The 21,050-nt window shown below is 42.1% G+C and overlaps 1 protein-coding gene across 4 annotated transcripts in view; it reads left to right on the top strand.

Moving 5' to 3' along the window:
- Positions 1 to 21,050, top strand: part of SORCS1 (sortilin related VPS10 domain containing receptor 1) — a 588,551-nt gene that overhangs the window by 200,714 nt on the left and 366,787 nt on the right. For all 4 annotated transcript variants that reach the window (XM_038009546.2, XM_073019317.1, XM_007964053.3 and 1 more), the window contains exon 2: positions 3,736 to 3,803. In XM_038009546.2, coding sequence (XP_037865474.1) covers positions 3,736 to 3,803 — 68 coding nt within the window. The remainder of the gene's footprint in view (positions 1 to 3,735; positions 3,804 to 21,050) is intronic.

Below are 21,050 nucleotides of genomic sequence, written 5' to 3'. Positions count from 1 at the left end.
GACAGCAAGTCCTAGACTGGCGAGAGGCATACTTGAAACATGTTACTGTGGAAAGTCCCAGAAATAATTGGATGCTGAGGTCCTGGTACGGCACAGGTGGAGGTTATCAAGTCTTAGATAATTTGGGTTATAGCTAGTTAAAGATAATATCCTAAGATTTAGAGAGGAACCTTAAAAAACTAGTACCATGTGGTGACCAATTGAATTGGGGATGTTTTAACACTATATAATGAAAACAAAATACAGAAATAAATGGGATGCTGATGGATATGCCACTTTGTGTGGGGGTATATGTGTTCATATGCATTTTGAGATGTATATGTGTTCATCAAAATAGCCTTGCTTTTTGATTGAAGTTATAATTGAATGCTATACACTTAGAGTTTTTCTATACATGAAAATTGTGTGCTGAATGAATAAAAATAAATTATGTGTATATTACTTAAGCACATACAACATTTCACTTAATTAAAAAGTTCCACTGAAAGCTGGATGCAGTGTGCTACACCTTACTCCCAGCTACTAGGGAGGTTAAAGTGGGAGGATCCCTTGAGCCCGGAAGTTGAGACAAGCCTGAGCAATAGAGCGGGACTCCCATCTCCAAACAAAAATGAAAGCAAACAAAACAGCTCCATTGTGTTCCATTTTGAGTTTGAAAAATACACAAAAACAACAGAGAATAAGACCAGAGTAAGGAGGCAATTGCATTTTTTGACATTTTCTCATTTAAATGTAGTGGTTTTGGCTCTGGTTCCCTTAACAGAAACTGCTTTGTTAAATAGTATTGGCATAACAGAAAAGCAAACAAACAAACAACAAAACATACCTAACATAAGGATGCATCATTGTTCAGGAATAAGATGGTAAATAATGCACAGAGGCAGTAAAGGGAAAAAAGAAAAAGAAATCTCAAATAATCGATTGAAAACATAACTAAAGGTTAGCAGTTCTCCCTTCTTTCTTGCTCTCGTTATGAAAACAGAAAGATTAAATAGATTGATTCAAGCAGATATGCTTTCAAATGTCATAAAGGACTCCTCTTCTGGTGCTGTATTGATAAACTGCCTGAGTGTATCACTGGCATTTCAGTTTTACTAGCTCTGCAAGAAGAGGCAGGGAGCGGTTTCTGCCTCCCTGCCTGCTTGCCCTGGGATTGCTTAAACAATTTCTATGTGTGCTTGTGCGAGTGGCTCCACACCATTACATGCTGGGTTAAAGGGTTCCTTCTCCGGGGTGCCTTTGAATTCCCTCATCACATGAATGGGAGACACAGCCTGTGACCAGCTGAACTTCATTATTTAGTTTACTGCGGTATTGTATCAGCAGAGCAACTACCTAGAAATGCTGTATGCCCACACCCCTGTTTTCTTGGTGGGGGATTTATAGGCTTATTCGGCAAAATTGTACTGAGGTGGAGTAGCAACATCATTCTGTGTCTTCAAACAAACAGCCACCCTGCTGCCACTGATCACTGTTCCTGGGATGGCAGTGATTGAAATTTAGCACTGAGCGCAACTTAATTGGCACATGGATCTGTTAAGCATATGCCCCCACCACAGGCATGCCATCTGATGTGCCCATAGGGTGTCCCACACCTCACACATGCTCACGTTTTGCTAAAGAAGCAAGTTTTGAACAGGACCTGGAAGGAAGGAAGCTGTGCTGTAGTTTAGGAGAGGGGTGGCCTTAGATGACAGGTACTTAGGGATCTCTGCCTGTTTTTAAGTTACTGTAATTTTTTTTTTTTTTCCCCTTGAACTCAGAACAAACCTAAGGTCAGGGAGTTCCAGTTTACTTGCTGTGAAATTAAAGAAGTTAAGAATGTGTTCATTGATGCTTGTGCCTTCAGTAAATCAAACGCTGTGCTAGTAGAGTGGAACTTGGATTCAGCATTCCTCAGCAGCTTGCAGGCCCGGAATTTAAGGTTGGAATGTTCTCTGCTCACTGTGGCTAGAACTGATCCCTTGGCCTTCAGAGAAGAATTCAGGATCAATGTCAACATGTTTCTGCTGAGTTGGAAACAGCTGGGCTGAGCCAAATGTTCTAGGTTATGAGTACCAGGAGGAAAATACAAACTTCGACAGAAAACTGAGCAAACCCATAATGTTTTTCCCTAACGTAAGAAGAGCAAGTAAAGGTGGAGAAATCAGTGGTTAGGAACACACACTGCTCTGTGGAATCTTCTCAAGTGTCCTTGGGCTCATGTATTTCAAGTAACCAAGTGGACTGTGTTCATTGTTTCAGACACCAAGAGAAGCTGTCTTCTGGAGCAGCTGTGATGGGAAGAGTTTCGGTGTGACTGAGTAGGGATATATAGCTCTTCATCAACTTCCCTTTTCTTTCATGAGCGTTTCTGTCCTAACCGGATCACGGACTTGTAGACTGAATCTGTTTTTCTTTGTGTTCTCTTCTGGCATCAGACAAAATCCTGGGCTCCTAATAAATGTTTAATATATGTTTGTTGAATTCTGAAAGAATGAAATGGTTTAGGTTCCTCTGGGTAAAGTTGAAAATAGTGCTGCTTTCGATGTCAGAGGAGGATTTGCTGTGAAGCGAATATGGCTTAAATTTAGCCTTCTGCAATTCTACGGCTTCTTTCCTGAGGCCTGTTCCTAATTTTTGATTTTATCTGTTTCTTATGGAGGGTTCCATAAGAAACGGATTACACAGTAATTATCTGGACCCCTTGAAATAGATTTGCTCCTGTTAAAATGCTGTTGTTTAGCCCTGCCAATGTGGCTTCTGTTTTATAGCTTTCCTAGAAATTGGAAGTCAGAAGAAAGTTAAAGCCAAGCTCACATAGGGCAAAGGGAAGGAGCTGACATTTAAGAATCCCATGCTAGGCCAGGCGCGGTGGTTCATGCCTGTAATCCCAGCACTCTGGGAGGCCAAGGTTAGCGGATCACCTGAGGTCAGGTGTTCGAGACCAGCCAGACCAACATGGCGAAACCCGATCTCTAAAAATGCAAAAAATTAGCCAGGCATGGTGGCGGGCTCCTGTAATCCCAGCTACTTGGGAGGCTGAGGCAGGAAAATCTCTTGAACCTGGGAGGCAGAGGTTGCAGTGGGCTGAGATTGCGCCATTGCACTCCAACGCGGGCGATACGAGCGAAACTCCATCTCAAAAAAAAAAAACAACAAAAAAGATAAACCATCATGCTAATTGATATGTAATTTGTACTTATTTCCTAATTTAACTTCAAACAACAATTCTTTTTGGGAGATAGCATTACTCTTCATCTCCCTTAATAAATGGGCATACTGACATTCTTTCAAAGAATTCTTTGCTGTCTCCCAAAAAGATGGTAGCTGGGCACATTGGGTAACCTCAGTTGGGTAACCTCAATGTGCCCAGCTACTAGGGCTGGAAACTAATCATTAACCTTCCTTTCTTCCACAGCTCAGTGAGTACCTGAGTTGTGTTCATATTTGGCAGTTCTGCCAGCCTTCCCTAAAAGCGTTAAACCCACTAGGGAAAGAAACGCCTGGAGGAGCAGTTAACCCTTGCTGCAGGGTGACAGGGAGAAAGGTGGGGAGAGGTTAGGCCTAAGCAGTTCAGTGGAAAGGCAGAAAGGTATGCCAACCCTTTTCCAGTCAGTGCGGCAAATGCTGTAACAATTCATTCAATTATGCTAAGCGCCTATTAAAGGAATTCTAAGCCCTCCCTTGGGCCATTTCAGTTCTAAGAGATTGTAATTGTTTGAGACTAACCATGATTTCTTCTTTTGCCTTCAGGTGATTCTCATTTTGACAAAGCTCTATGACTATAACCTGGGGAGCATCACCGAGAGCTCACTTTGGAGGTATGTAGATAAATGGAGCTAATAATTACCTTGTTATTTAAGCATGATGCCTGCTACTGCTGTCCTACCCACTTTTTCCTGGCAGGATGGTTCCTGGTAATGTGTACTTGCTTTCTCTCTTTAGTGATGCGCTGGGGTTTATCTCCAGGCAGGCCAGAGCTTTACCTTCTTTATAGATGCCTTCTTTTAGTCAGTCAGATTCTTTTGCTAACCTGTACAATGGGTTGTGTTTATGCACCATCTCACTGACCTGTAAGTTTATTGGATCAGAAGTGAGAGTGGAAGTCTCTTTGCAGAAGGACTCAGCACAGCCTCTTGGTCTGTAGAATGTGACGCTCTACCAGGGAAACTTTTTTTATTTTTTTGAGACCGAGTTTTGCTCTTGTTGCCCAGGCTGGAGTTCAATGGCACGATCTCGGCTCAGCACAATCTCTACCTCCCGGGTTCAAGCGATTCTCCTGCCTCGGCCTCCTGAGTAGTTGGGATTACAGGCATGCACCACCACACCTGGCTAATTTTTTCTATTTTTGATAGAGACTGGGTTTCTCCATGTTGGTCAGGCTGCTCTTGAACTTCTGACCTCAGGTGATCTGCAGCCTCGGCCTCCCAAAGTGCTGGGATTACAGGCATGAGCCGCTGTGCCTAGCCCAGAGCAACATTCTTTTACTAACTTCCCTTCCATGATGGTCCTGCAGCTCACCAGCAGCACAGGCATACATACCCACACTCATGCACACCCTTATCCTTAGGATACACACTGTATTGCTTCACACATATAGAGTGTGGAAATGATACAGGATTTTTTCAGTGCCTCTTTGCCAGCCAGAGACCTCTGCAGCCGGCAGTGCCTGTGCTTGAGTTTTGCTTGTGCCCACAGGGCTTGCTCTGCCCACTTGGCCCATCAGGCTGCACTCAGCTCATACAACTGGTCTATATCTCATGCCCGCCAAGGGCAAGCCAGGCGCACCAGCTGCTGTGGTGGGGTGGGCAGCTCCAGGCATTGGCTCTGTGCAGGGCTGTGGCTAGACCAGGTGTACGGCCAGGGGCTTCTGCCTTGGGCGCTGGTGTCTGGTTGAGGGGAATGCGGTGGCGCCCTAAAACCTCGGAGACACCAGCAATCACAGAACTCCAAAGTGGGTATTACAGCATGGCACACAGCCCTGGCTTGGGGAGCTGAGGTCTGGGTTCCCGGAAGGGTCACAGCTCTTCTCTCCTTCTCACCAACCACAGTGTAGCAAATGGGGTGGGGGTGGTTTTCAGCTCGTTCGTGTTACAGCTTGTTCAGTCCCACTGCTCTGCTCTAGCCCATGGCTCCTAGGCTGGCCCGGCCCCACTGCTACTTCCTGTTGTGTGGGGCAGCTGCCTGGCACCAACAGAGGACAGGAAGGCTACAGTGTTACAACTCCTTCCTCACTCGTTCTTTGGGGGGTCCCAGGTTCTTGTCCTGCATCCAAGAAGAATGAGGTTATACGGACAACTGGAGAGTGATCCAGGCAGAGAAGAGTTTTATTGAGTGATGGAACAGCTCCCAGTGGAGAGGAGACCCAAAGCGTGTAGTCCCTACCAGAAGGCGGGTAGTCCCAACGTGTGGCTGAGGCCAGGGTTTTTATAGGCTCAAAACTGGGGAGGTGCAAGCCATAGGTAGAAAGAAAAAAACATATTGGGTCTCGGAGAGTTTCCCAACCATGATTTTAGACCCTTGGTAGCCCAACTGCCCAGTCATGCTGGGATTCAAGGAGCTCCTCTATGCTAAGGGATTTGTACCTATTCATTTGAAAAATTATTGTGATAGTGGTAGAAGGCAGATAAATTCCTAGGCAGATAGGGGCAAGCACCCAGTGAATCACAACCTTCAAGCCACAAGACAGCCTGAAGCCTGAAAACCAAGCTGCCACTTCTGGGTATAGTTCCTAGTTACAGGGATGTAACTGAAAGTGTGGGAAGTTTGGTAGGGGCCTTAATGAAAAGTGTAATTTTTTAGTGCATTAAGGAGCCAGCATCTACTATATTGCTTCAATTCTGTAACCCTTCATCAGAATCTCTGTGACTCTGATCAACTTCGTACTTCCCTGATAGATTTCTCTAATAGATCTCCATGTATAAGAGTAAAAGCCAGCATTTTTTTCTGCAGTGTATCTGCCATATAAAATATAGTCTGCATATTAGAAATTTAATAGATAATGCAGTTTTGTCTCACTGGGACAGAGACTTTTAGCAGTCGTAACTCTCCACCTGCATAGTGGAAAGAGCATGCTTGTGGGGCCTGAGGAGCTGATTGCCCTAGACTGTAGAAGCTCAGGTTCAGTATGCTTTTCTCTCCATGATGGGGCATTGTTACTGACGTCCAGTCTAGGAAGAATGTCCTTTTCAAACTTAGTGGAAAGGGTTAATTTAAAAAATGACATCACATTCCATTAGTATCAGGCTTCCCTTCTGAAGAAACAGTCTACTTGGGTGAAGTCTGGGAAAGTGTGGCAAGAATGACCTGCTGGCTTCTGAATCTTAAGATGAATTTCACTGAAGGATATATACTGTCATGCACTGCATAATGACATTTTAGTCAACGACACCATATACAACAGTGGTCCCATAAAATTATACTGTGTTTTTCCTGTACCTCTTTTGTTTAGATATGTTTAGGTACACAAATACCATGATGTTACAGTTGCCCACAGTGTTCAATACAGTAACATGCTGTATGAATTTGCAGTCTTGGAACAATAGGGTATACCTTACAGCCTAGATATGTAGTACGCTACACCCTCTAGGTTTGTGTAAGTATACTGTATGATGTTCACACGATGAGAAACTCACCTAAGGTCATGTTTCTCAGAATGTATCCACCTCATTAAGTGATACGTGACTGTAGATACACATATAGTCAGCCTTCTTTCTCTGGGTTTTAGGTCTGTTAATTCAACCCATCTTGGATCAAAACTGTTGGGGGAAAAAATTTAAAAACAACACTGTCACTAATACAAGTAAAAAATACAGCACAACAACTGTTTACATAATATTTATATTGTATTTGGTGTTACAAGTAATCTGGGAATGATTTTAAATATACTAGGGAGAAGATCAGTAAATCATATGCAAATACTACACCATCTTCTGTCAGGAATTTGAGCATCTGTGGATTTTAGTATTCATGGGGGGTTCTGGAAACAGTCTCCTCCAGATTCTGCGAGATGACCATGTGTATACGCCCACACACTAAACGCATAGATACATATTTGTAAAATATACCCCAATAGTCATTTGCCATATGTCATATACTGGTGTGACTACTGCAGGTATGTGATATATTAGAAGCTGGTAATTTTATTTATTTTAAATTATTATTATTATTATTTGGGAAAGAGTCTCACCCTGTCACCCAGGCTAGAGTGCAGGGGCATGATCACAGCTTACTACAGCCTCAAACACCCAGATAAAAGCGATCTTCCCACCTCCACCTCCCAAGTAGCTGGGACTACAAGTATTTGCCACTACCCTAGGCTAATTTTTATTAAATTATTTTTATAGAGACAGGGTCCCATTTTGTTACTCAAACTGGCCTTGAACTCCTGGGTTCAAGTAACTCTCCCACCTCAGCCTCCCAAACTTTCAGGATTACAGGCATGAGCCACCACGCCTGGTCATTTTAGTACTTTAATAGGAATGGCACGTTCCTTACTGAAAATATAATTTAGAAAAGAGAGAATAAGGTGGAAAATATGTATAATACTTCATATTATAATGTATAATATGTCATATATAAAACCTCAGTAGGACTTTTGAACAGCTCACGGTGCCCATACTGAGAGTTTAGGGAACCTCTGTAGGTACGTTAATACAGAGGAGGAGCGGGACAGGCCTGGGTGGGTAGACGACAGGGGTCAGGAAGAGAAAGCCTCATGGTTCTGAGTTGTCTGGCACATACTTTCTGGAGGGAAACTAGATGGCCTAGCACAAACTGACTTTCTCCTGCACCAGCTCATACTGTTACCAAAACACCAAGGATCCAGTCTCAGCCCTACTGCTCACTGCACAGAAAGCCAATCACCGAGACAACGATTGTTGCCAAGGAAGAAGGCTTTAATCGGGTGCTGGAGCTGAGGAGACGGGCGATCAGTCTCAAATCCATCTCCCTGACTCAATAAACTTAGGGGTTTAATATAGTGGGATAGAAATGTAACAGTGTGTTGGAACTCAGGAACTAGGGAAGGGTAAGGAAACGAAATGAGGGGCCTGGAATCTCATTGTCTGAATGCAATGAGCTGGTGAGTTTTAGTTCTTTGATACTTTTTGAGAGGCTTCCAGGGCCTTTCCTGAGGAAGGAACTCAGATGAAACAAATGTTAAGTTTCAAGCTTTAAGACAGGAAGGGCCAATTCCTATTTTTATCCAAAAGAAATGTGTATGGGACTATTGGGGCGGTTTCAGTACTTTATGTTCAGAAAACCTGCCTATGCCAAAAATTGGGGACTATGACCTCAGGCAAGTCTTAGACATCTGCAAGGTACCCATGGCCCTGAGTACAGGAGTTAGCATATAAGCTAGTACTCAGTAACTCTGTTTTTAAACAGAGCAGTGAACACAACAAACTGAATGGTCATCCAAATATTATTTTATTATATTGTATTTTATTTCTTTTATTTACTCAACAATGTTGTATTGATTAACTCCTTTATGCCTTGGAATGATCTGGTCCTAGCAAGGGGAAGGTATGTGTGTGCCTAGATCAACAGCAGATAGGCTCTGTCTTCCAGGTGTTCCTTTTTAGAGGGGGACAAAGATCTGTGGACAGTCAAGGTGAGAGGAAAATACACTTGCGTGTATCCCTCCTTATGTAATTGTATAGAATAAGTTATTGAAGCAGCCGCCCAGAAATGCCAGATCCCAGAATAAGATAGATATAATGTAAATAGACTCTCACACAACCGTAAGTGTTGTAATAAGAATATGAGATAAGTGTTGCTTCTTTACTTTGCTCATGTGGATATTTTCTCTTCTTAACTCATCTTTGAGTCCTTGAACCCAGCACCTTGCTGGTTTAGTGATAATGATGATAACGGTAATAATGACAATACTGAAAACTTTTATTGGTTATTCACTATGTGTCAGACATGGTGCTGAATGTTAAACATATGTTATTACATCCTCTTAATTCATTTTTATGGTGTGCCCAATGTCACACAACTAGGAAATAGTAGCCTACAGACTTACAGACATGTTACTGAACTCCATCTGTTCATTGCTTATCTGTCTTCCAGAGCTCTGCCTTCTGGTGGATCTTTCTATACCCAAACAAATCAACAGACTATTTTATAGAAATATATGTGTATATTATTATATATTATCTGTATATGTGTTGTGTATATACACACACACACACACACATAGACACACACACACATACAAACGCTATATACAGAGCGAATAGGGTTTTCTATGTGCTGTAACATTCTGAGCAGCAGTTGTCTTACTCCTGAAAATAGTGGGCGACAGAGAAATGGCTTCTTGTCCAACAAATAGATGCATGCAGTTTTCAATTGAGCCCTTATTCTTTACAAGTTTTAGCAGCTAAAGAGTCAGAAAGGGGCAACTGGCAAATGTCCTTGAGGTGGTAGGGTAGGCAAGAGGCCAAGAGGCTGTTGACCTTACAGTGATGTCCTAGGGCTGTAAGCCTTGCTGGATATTAACAAACCAGGGAAGACAGAGCGAGACATCACTGTACCAAATTAATGAGCTTTTGCTCCCAGTTGGTCTTGTCATTGATTACACCTTAATCTTGGAGCAAGTTGGTGATTTCTGTTTCATTTTGTGTTGTTCTTCACTCAGGGAGTCAAACTGAGAGGAAGAGGGGATGATTTGATGCAGAACAATTAACTGCACCTTAAAATTGTCTTCACTTTATAGTGGATTAAGCTTTGTGAATTGGAGAGCGTGTTGGTTTTACCATATTGGCGCAAGATAAACTTAAAGGTTGAGAAAAATAAAATGTCAAAATCTTGAATATAGTACTTCTGAGAAGAAATATATTCATCTTTTTTTCCCTGTTATACTAGGGAAATCAGCAGTCTGTTGAGAGAGGCTTAGCTTGTGAGAAAGCCCTAGGCAATTCTGGAAGGAGCTGAAAGTCTACTCTCTTAAAGCAGCACACAGCCTGCAGTACCTGTCTGTCTTGGAGTTTGCCTGACATGGCTGACATCTCAAATGCAGTGTCCTATTCTCAGATCCACATGGGACACAAGCAGGCTTCTAACTGGGTCTCCAAAAGTATGCACTTCTCAAACAGCAAAACCTGCTTTTGGAGGGGCACAAAGCAAGTGCAGTTTAAGGACAGAGAATGTGTTAGGCTTTTGATGTGATTCTGTATTGGCAGCCAACCCTGTCCCATTTTCTCAGGAGACACATTTTCTTGGGCATTACACATCGTGATTATCAAGAGAAGTTCCCCAGTAGTGTTTGTGAATAATAGCCTTGAGACAGAGACTGTGTGGTGATGAGGGCAGCCTGTGCTCTCTGAAGAACTCCTTGGGTTCAGGCTGAAGGGCACTCATCTGTGTGCTGTGAGCCCTCTGCCGGCCCTGTGGGTGAGTCCCAACGCCTCCCTTCTACTCCCACACCACATCCAGGGCAAGAAGAGTGGGTGGCTTGGGTGAGATTGTTAGTCCCTGCTTTGAAGGATGTTTTGCTACCAAATCCAGGTTTCACGCCGCTATAAACACAAGGCTATATGCACATCCTAAAATATTAATATTAATAATAATAATAATAAAACCAGAGTGTGATAACTTCCAAGCAAGAGAAGTCTTCATGCCACACAGATTTAATGATGCAATTCACACCTGTGCGTACAAATGTTTAGTACCTCTCCAAGGTCCAAGGGAGCTAGTCAAGCTCCCAGGCAGGATCCGGAAGTGTTCTGGATTGTGGCTCTTTGGAGTCTCGATTCTTTTGTGTTTTGTAACTCCCATTCCATATTTGTGTCACTTGGAGTTGCTTGTGGTTCCTGAACTTATACAATTAATTTTTTTTTTTTTGAGATGGAGTCTTGCTGTGTCACCCAGGGTGGAGTGCAGTGGCGCGATCTGAGCTCACTGAAAGCTCTGCCTCCCGGGTTCACGCCCTTCTCCTGCTTCAGCTTCCTCAGTAGCTGGGACTACAGGCGCCCGCCACCGCGCCTGGCTAATATATTTTTTGTATTTTTAGTAGAGACAGGGTTTCACCGTGTTAGCCAGGATGGTCTCAATCTCCTGACCTTATGATCTGCCTGTTTCAGCCTCCCAAAGTGTTGGGATTACAGGCGTAAGCCACTGTGCTCGGCCTACGGTTAATTTTTTTTTTTTTTTTTTTTTTTTTTTTTTTATGTTTTAAAGAAACAGGGTCTTGCTCTGGCACTCAGGCAATGGAACAATCAGCTCACTGCAGCCACAAGCAATCCTCCAGCCTCAGCCTCCCAAGTAGCTGGTGCTACAGGTACACGCCACTGCGCCAGATTAATTTTTAAATTTTTTTGTAGGGACGAGGCCTCAATTTGTTGCCCAGATTGGTCTTGGACCCCTGGCTTTGAGCAATCCCCTTAACTCAGCCTCCTTAAGCACTGGGATTACAGGTGTGAGTCACTCCACCCTGCCGACATTTATTTTAGTAAACCTTGTTATTTTTTAAAAAATCACAAATGTGTGCTCATTACAATGAGCCAGAAAAAAATACAGGTATATGTATTTTTTAAAAACTGTGAATAGTTTCTTACATACCACCTAGATCGAGTTTTCCTGATATCTGTGATGTTGAGTTATTGTTTTTTTCTCTTCATATCTTTATGACTCAACTAAAAAGTGCCAACAGATATATACATACCGTAGGTCTACTTTTTCATTTGTTTAAGAAAACAGAAGTATACTATTCACTCGACTATGACAACCTGATTTATTTCCCTTAACAATGACTCGTGGGTGTTTGTCCAGATGAATGCATTGAAAAAAATGGTCCAGGCTTATAAGCATCCCAGAGTATGCATATTGTACAGTATATTGAATTAAACAACTGCATGCTTAATTAACTTATGTATTGCTTCCTACATGCCAAGAAGTGTTTTCAGTGCTTTCATCCTTTTAACAACCCCACAAAATAGGCACTGTTTGTAGCTCTAGTTTCTTTTTTTTTTTTTTTTTTTTTTTTTTTTGAGATGGAGTTTCACTCTCGTGAAGAGTGATGGCATGTTCTCGACTCACTGCAATCTCTGCCTCCCTCTGGCTCAAGCAATTCTCCTGCCTCAGCCTCCTGAGTAGCTGGGAATGCAGGTGCCTGCCACCATACCCAGCTAATCTTTTTGCATTTTTAGTAGATACAGGGTTTCACCCCGTTGGCCAGGCTAGTCTCGAACTCCTCAGGTGATCCGCCTGCCTTGGCCTCCCAAAGTGCTGGGATTACAGGCATGAGCCACCACACCTAGCCTGTAGCTCCAGTTTCTAGATGAGAGAAGTAAGACTTAGAAAGATTTAGTAGCATGTTCAATGGTCTGACAGCCAGCTAGTCAGATAGAGCTGACTCCTGAGTATTCTCTGAATGCCTGTGCTACACTGCTTCTCCATTACCTTTCTGATGGATCTTTAGTTCATTTCCTCAAGAGTTGTTATTACACATAGTGCTCTGATAGACATATCTATAAACACATCCTTTTACTTTGGTAATTTTACCTTTATAAAGTACAATAGAATTCTTAAGATGATATTGTTGTATCAAAAATGAATGCATTTATATTGTAAATGATACTCGAGATTACATTCCAAGAAGGCTGCAACAAATCATACACATGCAAGCAATAATAGTTTGCGGATTTCCCCAGGCTTTCATCAGGACTGGAATTTTCAATACATAACTTTTAAATCAGTCTTTTGGATGAAAATGATGTCTTGATCTCCGTGTATTTTAATGGGTATTTTCCTGACCACAAGTGATAGTGAGCATCTTTTCATATGTGTATTGGTCTGTGGCACTGTGGACCTCTCTTTTTCCCTCACTCCTCCGGCAAAAATAATTGCTTCTTCCTCATTAATCTTGTAGTGAATTATGTATCTTTGATTTACAATGGTTATCAGATGTATATTTATTTTGTTCAACAAACATCTCTTAGACCTACCTGTATGCCATGCCAAGCAGTGTACCAGGTAGTCAGTGGGAATAAGCATATAAATAAATAATTGTTCCTGTGCTACAGAAACCCCAAATCTAGTGAAGAGCAGACTTTCAGTGGATAGTTACAGAAGTGTGCTAAATGCAGGGTAAAATGTATGCATAAGTTATTGTGATGTTTGTCTGTTTCCATACTGTGTTAGTCTGTTCCCATGCTGCTAATAAAGACATACCCGATACTGGGTAATTTATAAAGGAAAGAGGTTTAATTGACTCACAGTTCCACAGTGCTGGGGAGGCCCCACAATCATAGTGTAAAATGATGGAAGAGCAAAGCCACGTCTTACATGGCAACAGGCAAGAGAGTTTGTGCAGGGGAACTCCCATTTACAAAACCATCAGATCTCGTGAGACTTGCACACTAACACGAAAACAGTATAGAGGAAGACTCGCCCCCATGACTCAGTTACCTCCCACCAAGTCCTTCCCTTGATATGTGGGAATTATGGGAGCTGAAATTCAAGATGAGATTTGGGTAGAGACACAGCCAAGCCATATCTCATACTAACCTGGAATTCCAAAGACTATGACCATGTCTTATTTTCATTTGGTTCACACCCAAAATAGAACTGGTCTTATTAAGCATCATTAAATGCTTTTTGCTTTGAAGCAGTATGTTATGAAATGATTTAGTGTCACTGAAAGCCAGGCCTACATCATATACTTATTTCTATCCTAAATTTTTAACCTACTGTCTTATGTGTAGGCGATACAGTTCTGAATAATGTGCTACATGACCTCGTGAAATTCCATGACATTGCAGTCAGAGAAGAAGAGCATAACCAGTGCCAAGTGGGAAAAGCCCAGTGATTCAAGTCAGGAATCTGTTATTTCCATAGAACTCTAGGCATTCCTGTTCAGCCCCCTTGATTTTAACAAAACGTTAGAACTCACCACATAAAAGCTGGTTCTGCAAGGATCTACATGTATTCATCCAAAAGATGCTGTAGACCTTCCTGAGATCTGTGAGACTGTCTGTGAGTCTGGTCTCAGCTTGCACCCCTGCTCTCCTTGTTTGCCTCCGTGATTGACACCCTGCTGAGTTCCCCACTTCTCCTTTTAGCAAGTAATAGATGAAATACACAGTAAAGCAACACTGTCCTGAGGTCCTAATAACTTTGCCAATATAAGCTGAGAAAGCAAAGGCAAAAAATTTTACTAGAGAAAACAAAGCAACTGACATTCTGCTATCAAACCTGTTTATATATTTCTGGAAGTATTTAGAATATTCCCATTTTAGTACATTGATATGAACACCACATGGTAAAATTCTACATCTGTGAAGTCCCTTGAGATACAGATCACCACCATCCAGTTACCTTCCACATCCTCACAGTTCCTCAGAAGGCTTTCCTATGTATTCACTGTTTTGGATTATCCTTTTATGTTAAAATTTAAGCTTATTAATAAGCAATCAAACAATGGAAATTAAGTGCTATTTGAGTATAGTGTCCTGTATTGGGTACAAAGAAAGTCAGAAGATCCTCAGAACACAATTTCATACCTTCTAGGAAGACAGAGTCTCTTTATTCCTTCAGCATGACTAGATCCTCCATATTTTTCAGGTCATAGTCCAAATACCAACTTCTTTTTAAGAAGCCATTCATATCTATACTATTAAAAGTAGACTTGGCTGGACATGGTAGCTCACTCCTGTAATCCCAGCGTTTTGGGATGCCAAGGCGAGTGGATCACTTGAGGCCAGGAGTTCGAGACCAGCCTAGCCAACATGGTGAAACCTTGTCTCTACTAAAAATTAGCTGGGTGTGGTGGCTGGAGCCTGTAATCCCAGCCACTCGGGAGGTTGAGGCAGGAGAATTGCTTGGACCCTGGAGGCAGAGATTGCAGTGAGCCAAGATCACATCATTGCACGTCAGCCTGAGTGACACAGTGAGACTCCATCTCAAAAAAAAAAAAAAGGCTCTTGCTTCTTTCTACCATAGCTCTTTGTTTTTTTCATTCACTGCATGTGTCATGATCTAGAATGATTTTATTTATTACTTGTCTATTGTCTGATGCCACCATTAAAATATAAACTCCCTAAGGGCAGAGACCTTGTCTGTCTTATTTTCGGTGTCCAGGAAATTGCCTAGCACAAAGGTATTCAAGTGAGATTTGGCAAATTAATTGAATATGTAAATACCTACATACATGGACCCATGCTAACTGGTGTAAATCCAGATATAAATAAGATCAGATTGTTGTCCTTAAGCAATTTGCAGTCTGTTGGGGAGACAGATAGATAAATGAGAGATTACATCAGTATGTATGTCAAGTGCCATAGTAGAAGTACCATAGGTTCTCTGGATGGGGAAGGAAGAGCTTCCTGGAGGAGAAGAGACCTGAACTGAATCTCAAAGAAGGAGTAGGAATTAGACTAGTAAGGGAGGCTGATTATTTAGTGAGTACCTCCCATATTTCAGGCACCTCTAGGTGCTGGCAGCATGGCATATTGAGGAAATTGCACCAAATCACAATACAGTCTGTGTGTGCAATGGGTCAGTTCTTTGCTAAGTATTCTGACATTTATCCCAGAGGAAGTAATGCATCTTGGAAAGGTCTGGGACAAGTAAAACGGTTGATGAGATGTGAATTTCCCAAAAAAAATTACCTTGGTGTCATGTTGTGGATTCACCTGGCAAAGAACAAAATTGGTGACCATGAACAAAGTAGTCAATGAAGTGAGAAGTAAGAGATGAGAAGGGGCCAACCTTTTCAGAGAGTGAAAAAATAGAGTTCAATGTATAGAGGGTAGGGGTGATTTCAATAGATTTTGTAAGGGAAAGATGAACAGGACCAGTTGTTTGGTGAGTACGAAGGTGAAAGAGAGAGACATATCTGCAATGACTTTCTCAGTTTTGTCTTGGACATTCCAGAGGATGGTGAGATTATTTTCTAGGAGAAGATGGAGGAAGACAATTTTAGAATGGGAGATGGGGATGAGGTGAAGAGAATATTAATTAATTTATTAATTAATTTTATTTTTTATTTTTTTTGAGATGGAGTCTCGCTCTGTTGCCCAGGCTGGAGTCCAGTGGCATGATCTTGGCTCACTGCAAGCTCCACCTCCTGAGTTCACGCCATTCTCCTGCCTCAGCCTCCCAAGTAGCTGGGACTATAGGCGCCTGCCACCATGTCCGGCTAACTTTTTTGTGTGTTTCTAGTACAGACGGGGTTTCACCGTGTTAGCCAGGATGGTCTCGATCTCCTGACCTCATGATCCGCCCACCTCAACCTCCCAAAGTGCTGGGATTACAGCATGAGGCACCACGCCTGGCTTATTAATTTACTTTTTAACAGATTGAGGTTGAGGTAGAGTTAGACAACTCAAATGGAAATTTTCAACTAATTAAAGTATACATGGCCTTGGAGTCCAGACAGAAGGACTGATGCGAAGACATATTTGGAAGGCATGAACTTGAGCAGTAGAAGCTGTGTTCATAGGAGCCTAGGGAGAGTGTGCAGAAGAAAATCAGAGAAAAACTGAGAAGATCCCCAGTTCCTAGACAAACAGAAGTCTGAGGAGGAGTTGGAGGAGTTGCTGCTTGAAAGTTGGAAGAAAAATTAGGCAGAGGAACAAGTGAGAAGAACATTAAACATCACAGATAAGTAAGAAAAATATGTGTGAAATAGCCACCAAATTTGTCAATTCAGAAGACATTGGCTCAACAGAAGTGGGGGAGGGAAAGTTGGGTTACAGGGGGCTGAGAAGGTGCATCTATCTATCCTGGTGATGCCTACTGAGCACCTCTGACTAGTGGATGAGCAGTCAGGGAATGGGGACAGGATATGAAGACAGCTCTCTCAAGAAGGAGCTGTGAAGGGAAATAAAAGGAAGAGACGTGAGTTTGCAGAAAGGAGGTGACAGACAAAAGGAACATTTTTCTTTCTTTAAATGAGAACAAACCTGGCCATGTTTGCATTTTCCAGGGAGAAATCAGTGAAAAGAGATTGAAAATATAAAAAAAAAAATAGTGGAGAATAGAACTGATAGAGAACTGTTAGAGAATTGAGTGGTAGAGAAGGTATGGAATCCAAGGTCAGGTAGAGGAAATATCCAGCCATAGTACATCAGGGAGGGCAAGGGGTGGACCGAGGGGAGCTTTCCTTTTACCAAGCAAGGAGGCAAGGAGGCCAGGATAGGGACTCCCACAAATCAGTTTTCCTGAGTGATGTGGGTTGGGGGGTGTCCTGCCATTTGGTTGTATGTTGAGTGGGAGATGGACGTGAGATGGGACTTGACATTTTGGAAGAGCCACTGAGAATACAGGAGAGGGACAGCTCAGGGGCTGGCTTGCACTGCACTGAATAATGCTGAGATCCAGATGAGGCTACACTCTGGGGTCAGCATGGCTGTGCTTTTGTTCCAGTGAGCCTTGTGTAACACACAAGAAGGCATTTGTTTATGATTCCAGGAGGAAAGACAAGAGGTTGGGGGAGCTGATGGGCTTGAGTGGTAGATAAGAGGTCTCGACTAAATAGAGAAAGAAGAAAGGGAAGCCGGAGGTGGGAGGAGAACAAACAGTGACACAGTAGGACCTCCGATCTATTCATATTTAAGAGCCTAAAGAACACTTAAAAAAAAATATTACCCAGAGGAGTGTGAATTTTTGTATTATAAAACTTGGAACATATCTTGTCCCCAGGGAACTCCGTGAATGGGAACTGGTCAGAGCAGGTGGAGTTAATCAGAAAAGCCTTTTATAAAAGCTACTCTTAAGAAATCCACTCAACTCTCTAGGAGAAGGAGCTGTTATTTTTCTGCATGTATATGGAACAACTAGATCTACTTGTCAATTCCCCCCACATCCCTGAGTTATTTGTGAGTGACAACCCACCTCCACACCTTTGGGGAACACTAAGAAGCCTTCTCTATGGGAGATATACCATTGTCAACACAGAGCGAGTCGCTCAGATGTGAGATTGAAGTAATACTGATTTTCTTGCTAGTCACCATTTTTCACCCTGCTACTTACTCTGAAGCCCATTCCAAAATTTCCTTTCCTTTTATATTTAAAAATGTATTCTTTAGAGTTTAGTTTTCTGGAGTCTAAGTTGACTTTACTTTGGCTTCTCCAATCCCTCTCCTACTGGGAGCCGCATTCCTTGGTATCGTTCATTTCACTTACAAAAATTCTCAATAAAGGAAGGGTATTGTGTGTTCTAGCCATGGTGAACTACTTATAGGTTCTGCCAAGGCAACATGTGCTCTTGGAAGGCCATCCATGTCATGGGTCAGCACGTGGGCTTTGACCTTGGGCTGTCTGGGCAGGAATCCCGGCTCTGTCCATTTACTAGCTCTGAGACTGTGGGAGATTTTTTTAAAGTCTCTCTGCTTCATTTCCTCATCAGAAAAAGTATACTTATCTAATAGGCTTGTGGTGACACTGATGTTGAGTGTGGGTCACCTAATAAACATACATTAATAATACAACAATAACAGACAAACACAAATCTTGGATTTTGTACCTCTTGGGTCTTTGCTGGAAATGCCTTTCCCCTTCTATTCAATTTGCCTAAAAAATAATTCTGCTAGCCATTTATACTGACATTTTACTATATGCCAGGCATGCCTTCAAGTGCTTTATATGTATTGACTGAACAAATTCCCAAAATAATTTTATGAGATTGATACTATCGTTACACCCTTTTTGTAGATGTGGAAACTGAGGCATAGGGCAGTAACCCAAACAGGGTCATTAGGATACTAAGCAGTAAAGAAGAGATCTGAACCCAGTCTAGCTCCAGAGCCCAGGCTTTGAACCCCACAAGGACCATCTTTTGTAGAATCCTTCCCTAGCCATCTCTATCTACACAGAGAATAATTTTTTTATTATTATTTTTTCAGATGGAGTTTTGTTCTTGTCACCCAGGCTGGAGTGCAGTGGAATAATTTAAGCTCACTGCAACCGCCACCTCTCGGGTTCAAGCAGTTCTCCTGCTTCAGTCTCCCGAGTAGCTGGGATTACAGGCATGTGCCACCACATCCAGCTAATTTTTGTATTTTTAGTTGAGATGGGGTTTCATCATGTTGGCCAGGTTGGTCTTGAACTCCTGACCTCAGGTGATCCGCCTGCCTCAGCCTCCCAAAGTGCCGGGATTACAGACATGAGCCACCACGCCCGACCCACACAGAGAATAAATTACTGCTCATGTGCTCTTTCTGTTGTACATATTTTTCCTTTTGAATGTATTGATTTAAGTTGTAAGCACTTTCTATTAATCTCTTACCTTTACCAGGAACATTTTGAAGGACACATGCTACCTTCTTCATTTTTGCATACCCAACACCAAGTACAGACCTTAGTGCATAGTAGTATGTTCAGTAACAAGAAGCAACAGGTTAAATGTAATGAGGAGAGGAGATTTTTTAAAAACATATATTATCTGTGTCATCTGTGGGTTTAATTCATATAAAGCGTGTCCCATATTATGTAGCACAAGTAATCAATGGTTAACAGAAGATAGTTTACTCAAATGTCATGTTTTGCTCTAATCTATTGTAATTACACTTGAGGGAGGTGACAGATATTAATCTAATTTCAGCATGTAACTTGACACTGCTATGCTGAATGTCTGTAATGATGCTTCATGAGTGCTGTAGTTAATCTAATGGTAATGCGGAGGTACGTTTTTTCAAATACAAATGTAACGTCTGGCCCATTGAATTCCCAGTTCCAAGGGCTGCACCTTGTGCTGTCTCCCGACAATTCACTTTAGGAAACAGGACACAGGACCCCACTATGGACCTGGCTCAACTTTGAGCAAAGGCCACTAGAGCTATGTGTGGCACTGAAGCGAGTATCCATGGCTCAGGGGGCATTGTTCTGTATATCGTAGGACAAGGAGGATGAGCGCAGCAGTACTGGAGAACTTTAGAAAAACCTGTTTCTTATTTCAGGTGAAGTTTCCAAAATACAGTACTGCTCATCCATAAATCAGGCTGGGGCGCTTTCAACTCTTCTCCTCCTTCCAAAGGGAAATGGTGTGCTGAAGAGTTATTCCTCAGCACGGCTTTATTTCTTTCTCCTGCTGGGATATATTAGCAAGGTCATCACCTTTGGTTTATTGGCTTCAAACAATCTGTGATTGCAGAGGATTATGACTTCTTAGCTTGCAGAAGCAGGAGATGCAATCAATTCCTGAAAGGCACAGGACTGCGTTTTCTTTCAGAAATGTATATTTATTTCTGCCATCACTTCTGGGGACCAAAACTTTAAAAAGACTTTTGAAAGGAATTTATCTTTGAATGTCCTGCGTCATCGCCCCTTTGGAATGAGAACATTGAGTCAGGCCAGTGTGAACTTCGCTTTAACTATCTAAGTTTGAAAGAAATAAGATGACTTCACAAGTTTGTCTTTCCCATCTCCAACCCTCAAACAAATTAATTGGGAAATTTATACTCATTGCATTATTCCAAACATATACCCTTTGAAATAATCAAAGACTTGAATTAGCCATGCCTGCAGGTTGATGAATACGTTCTTTTTGCTGGGGCAAGGAAAATGTGGTCCAGAAATCTTTGGAACTTGATTGGTATTTATTGTGATGTCAGTTTTCTTTCTTATTCTGCCATCATCTGTCAGTTTCCTAGCTCATTTTTCTTAAATTTGGTATTGCCCTTCTCCCAATTAGGAATTTATCACTTCCAACCTCAAAAAAGAGTCAGAATTTACACTATTCTCTTCCTTCTACATTACATGGGACATTTTCTCTTTAGGGTTACAAAAAAACAGTCCCAACAATCTGTCTCTTCAAAACTTAACAAATTAATGTTACAACATGGAGGCTGTACTTTTGCTAGGCAGCAGGAGGTCCCAGCCTACAGTAACCTCTGCAGTCAGTTTTGCTGACACCAAGTGCTGCACTATTAATAGAGGTCTGGCCTCTGAGTTCCCATTTTGCCAGCTCCCCAGAGGTCAGAGGTTGATGTTCTGATGCAGATATGACATAGGAATTTGTGGACTCTGCTAAGAATAACCACTTTGTTTGTTTATTTGAGTGGTTTTACAGAATCTGCAGAACGGCAAGACTGTTACTTAAAATGGGGTCGCTGCCTACTTAT

Source organism: Chlorocebus sabaeus, chromosome 9, assembly GCF_047675955.1.
Source record: "Chlorocebus sabaeus isolate Y175 chromosome 9, mChlSab1.0.hap1, whole genome shotgun sequence".
NCBI classification, from domain to species: domain Eukaryota; kingdom Metazoa; phylum Chordata; class Mammalia; order Primates; family Cercopithecidae; genus Chlorocebus; species Chlorocebus sabaeus.
The sequence above is the reverse complement of the archived record's forward strand: the minus strand, read 5'-3'. Positions and strand labels throughout refer to the sequence as shown.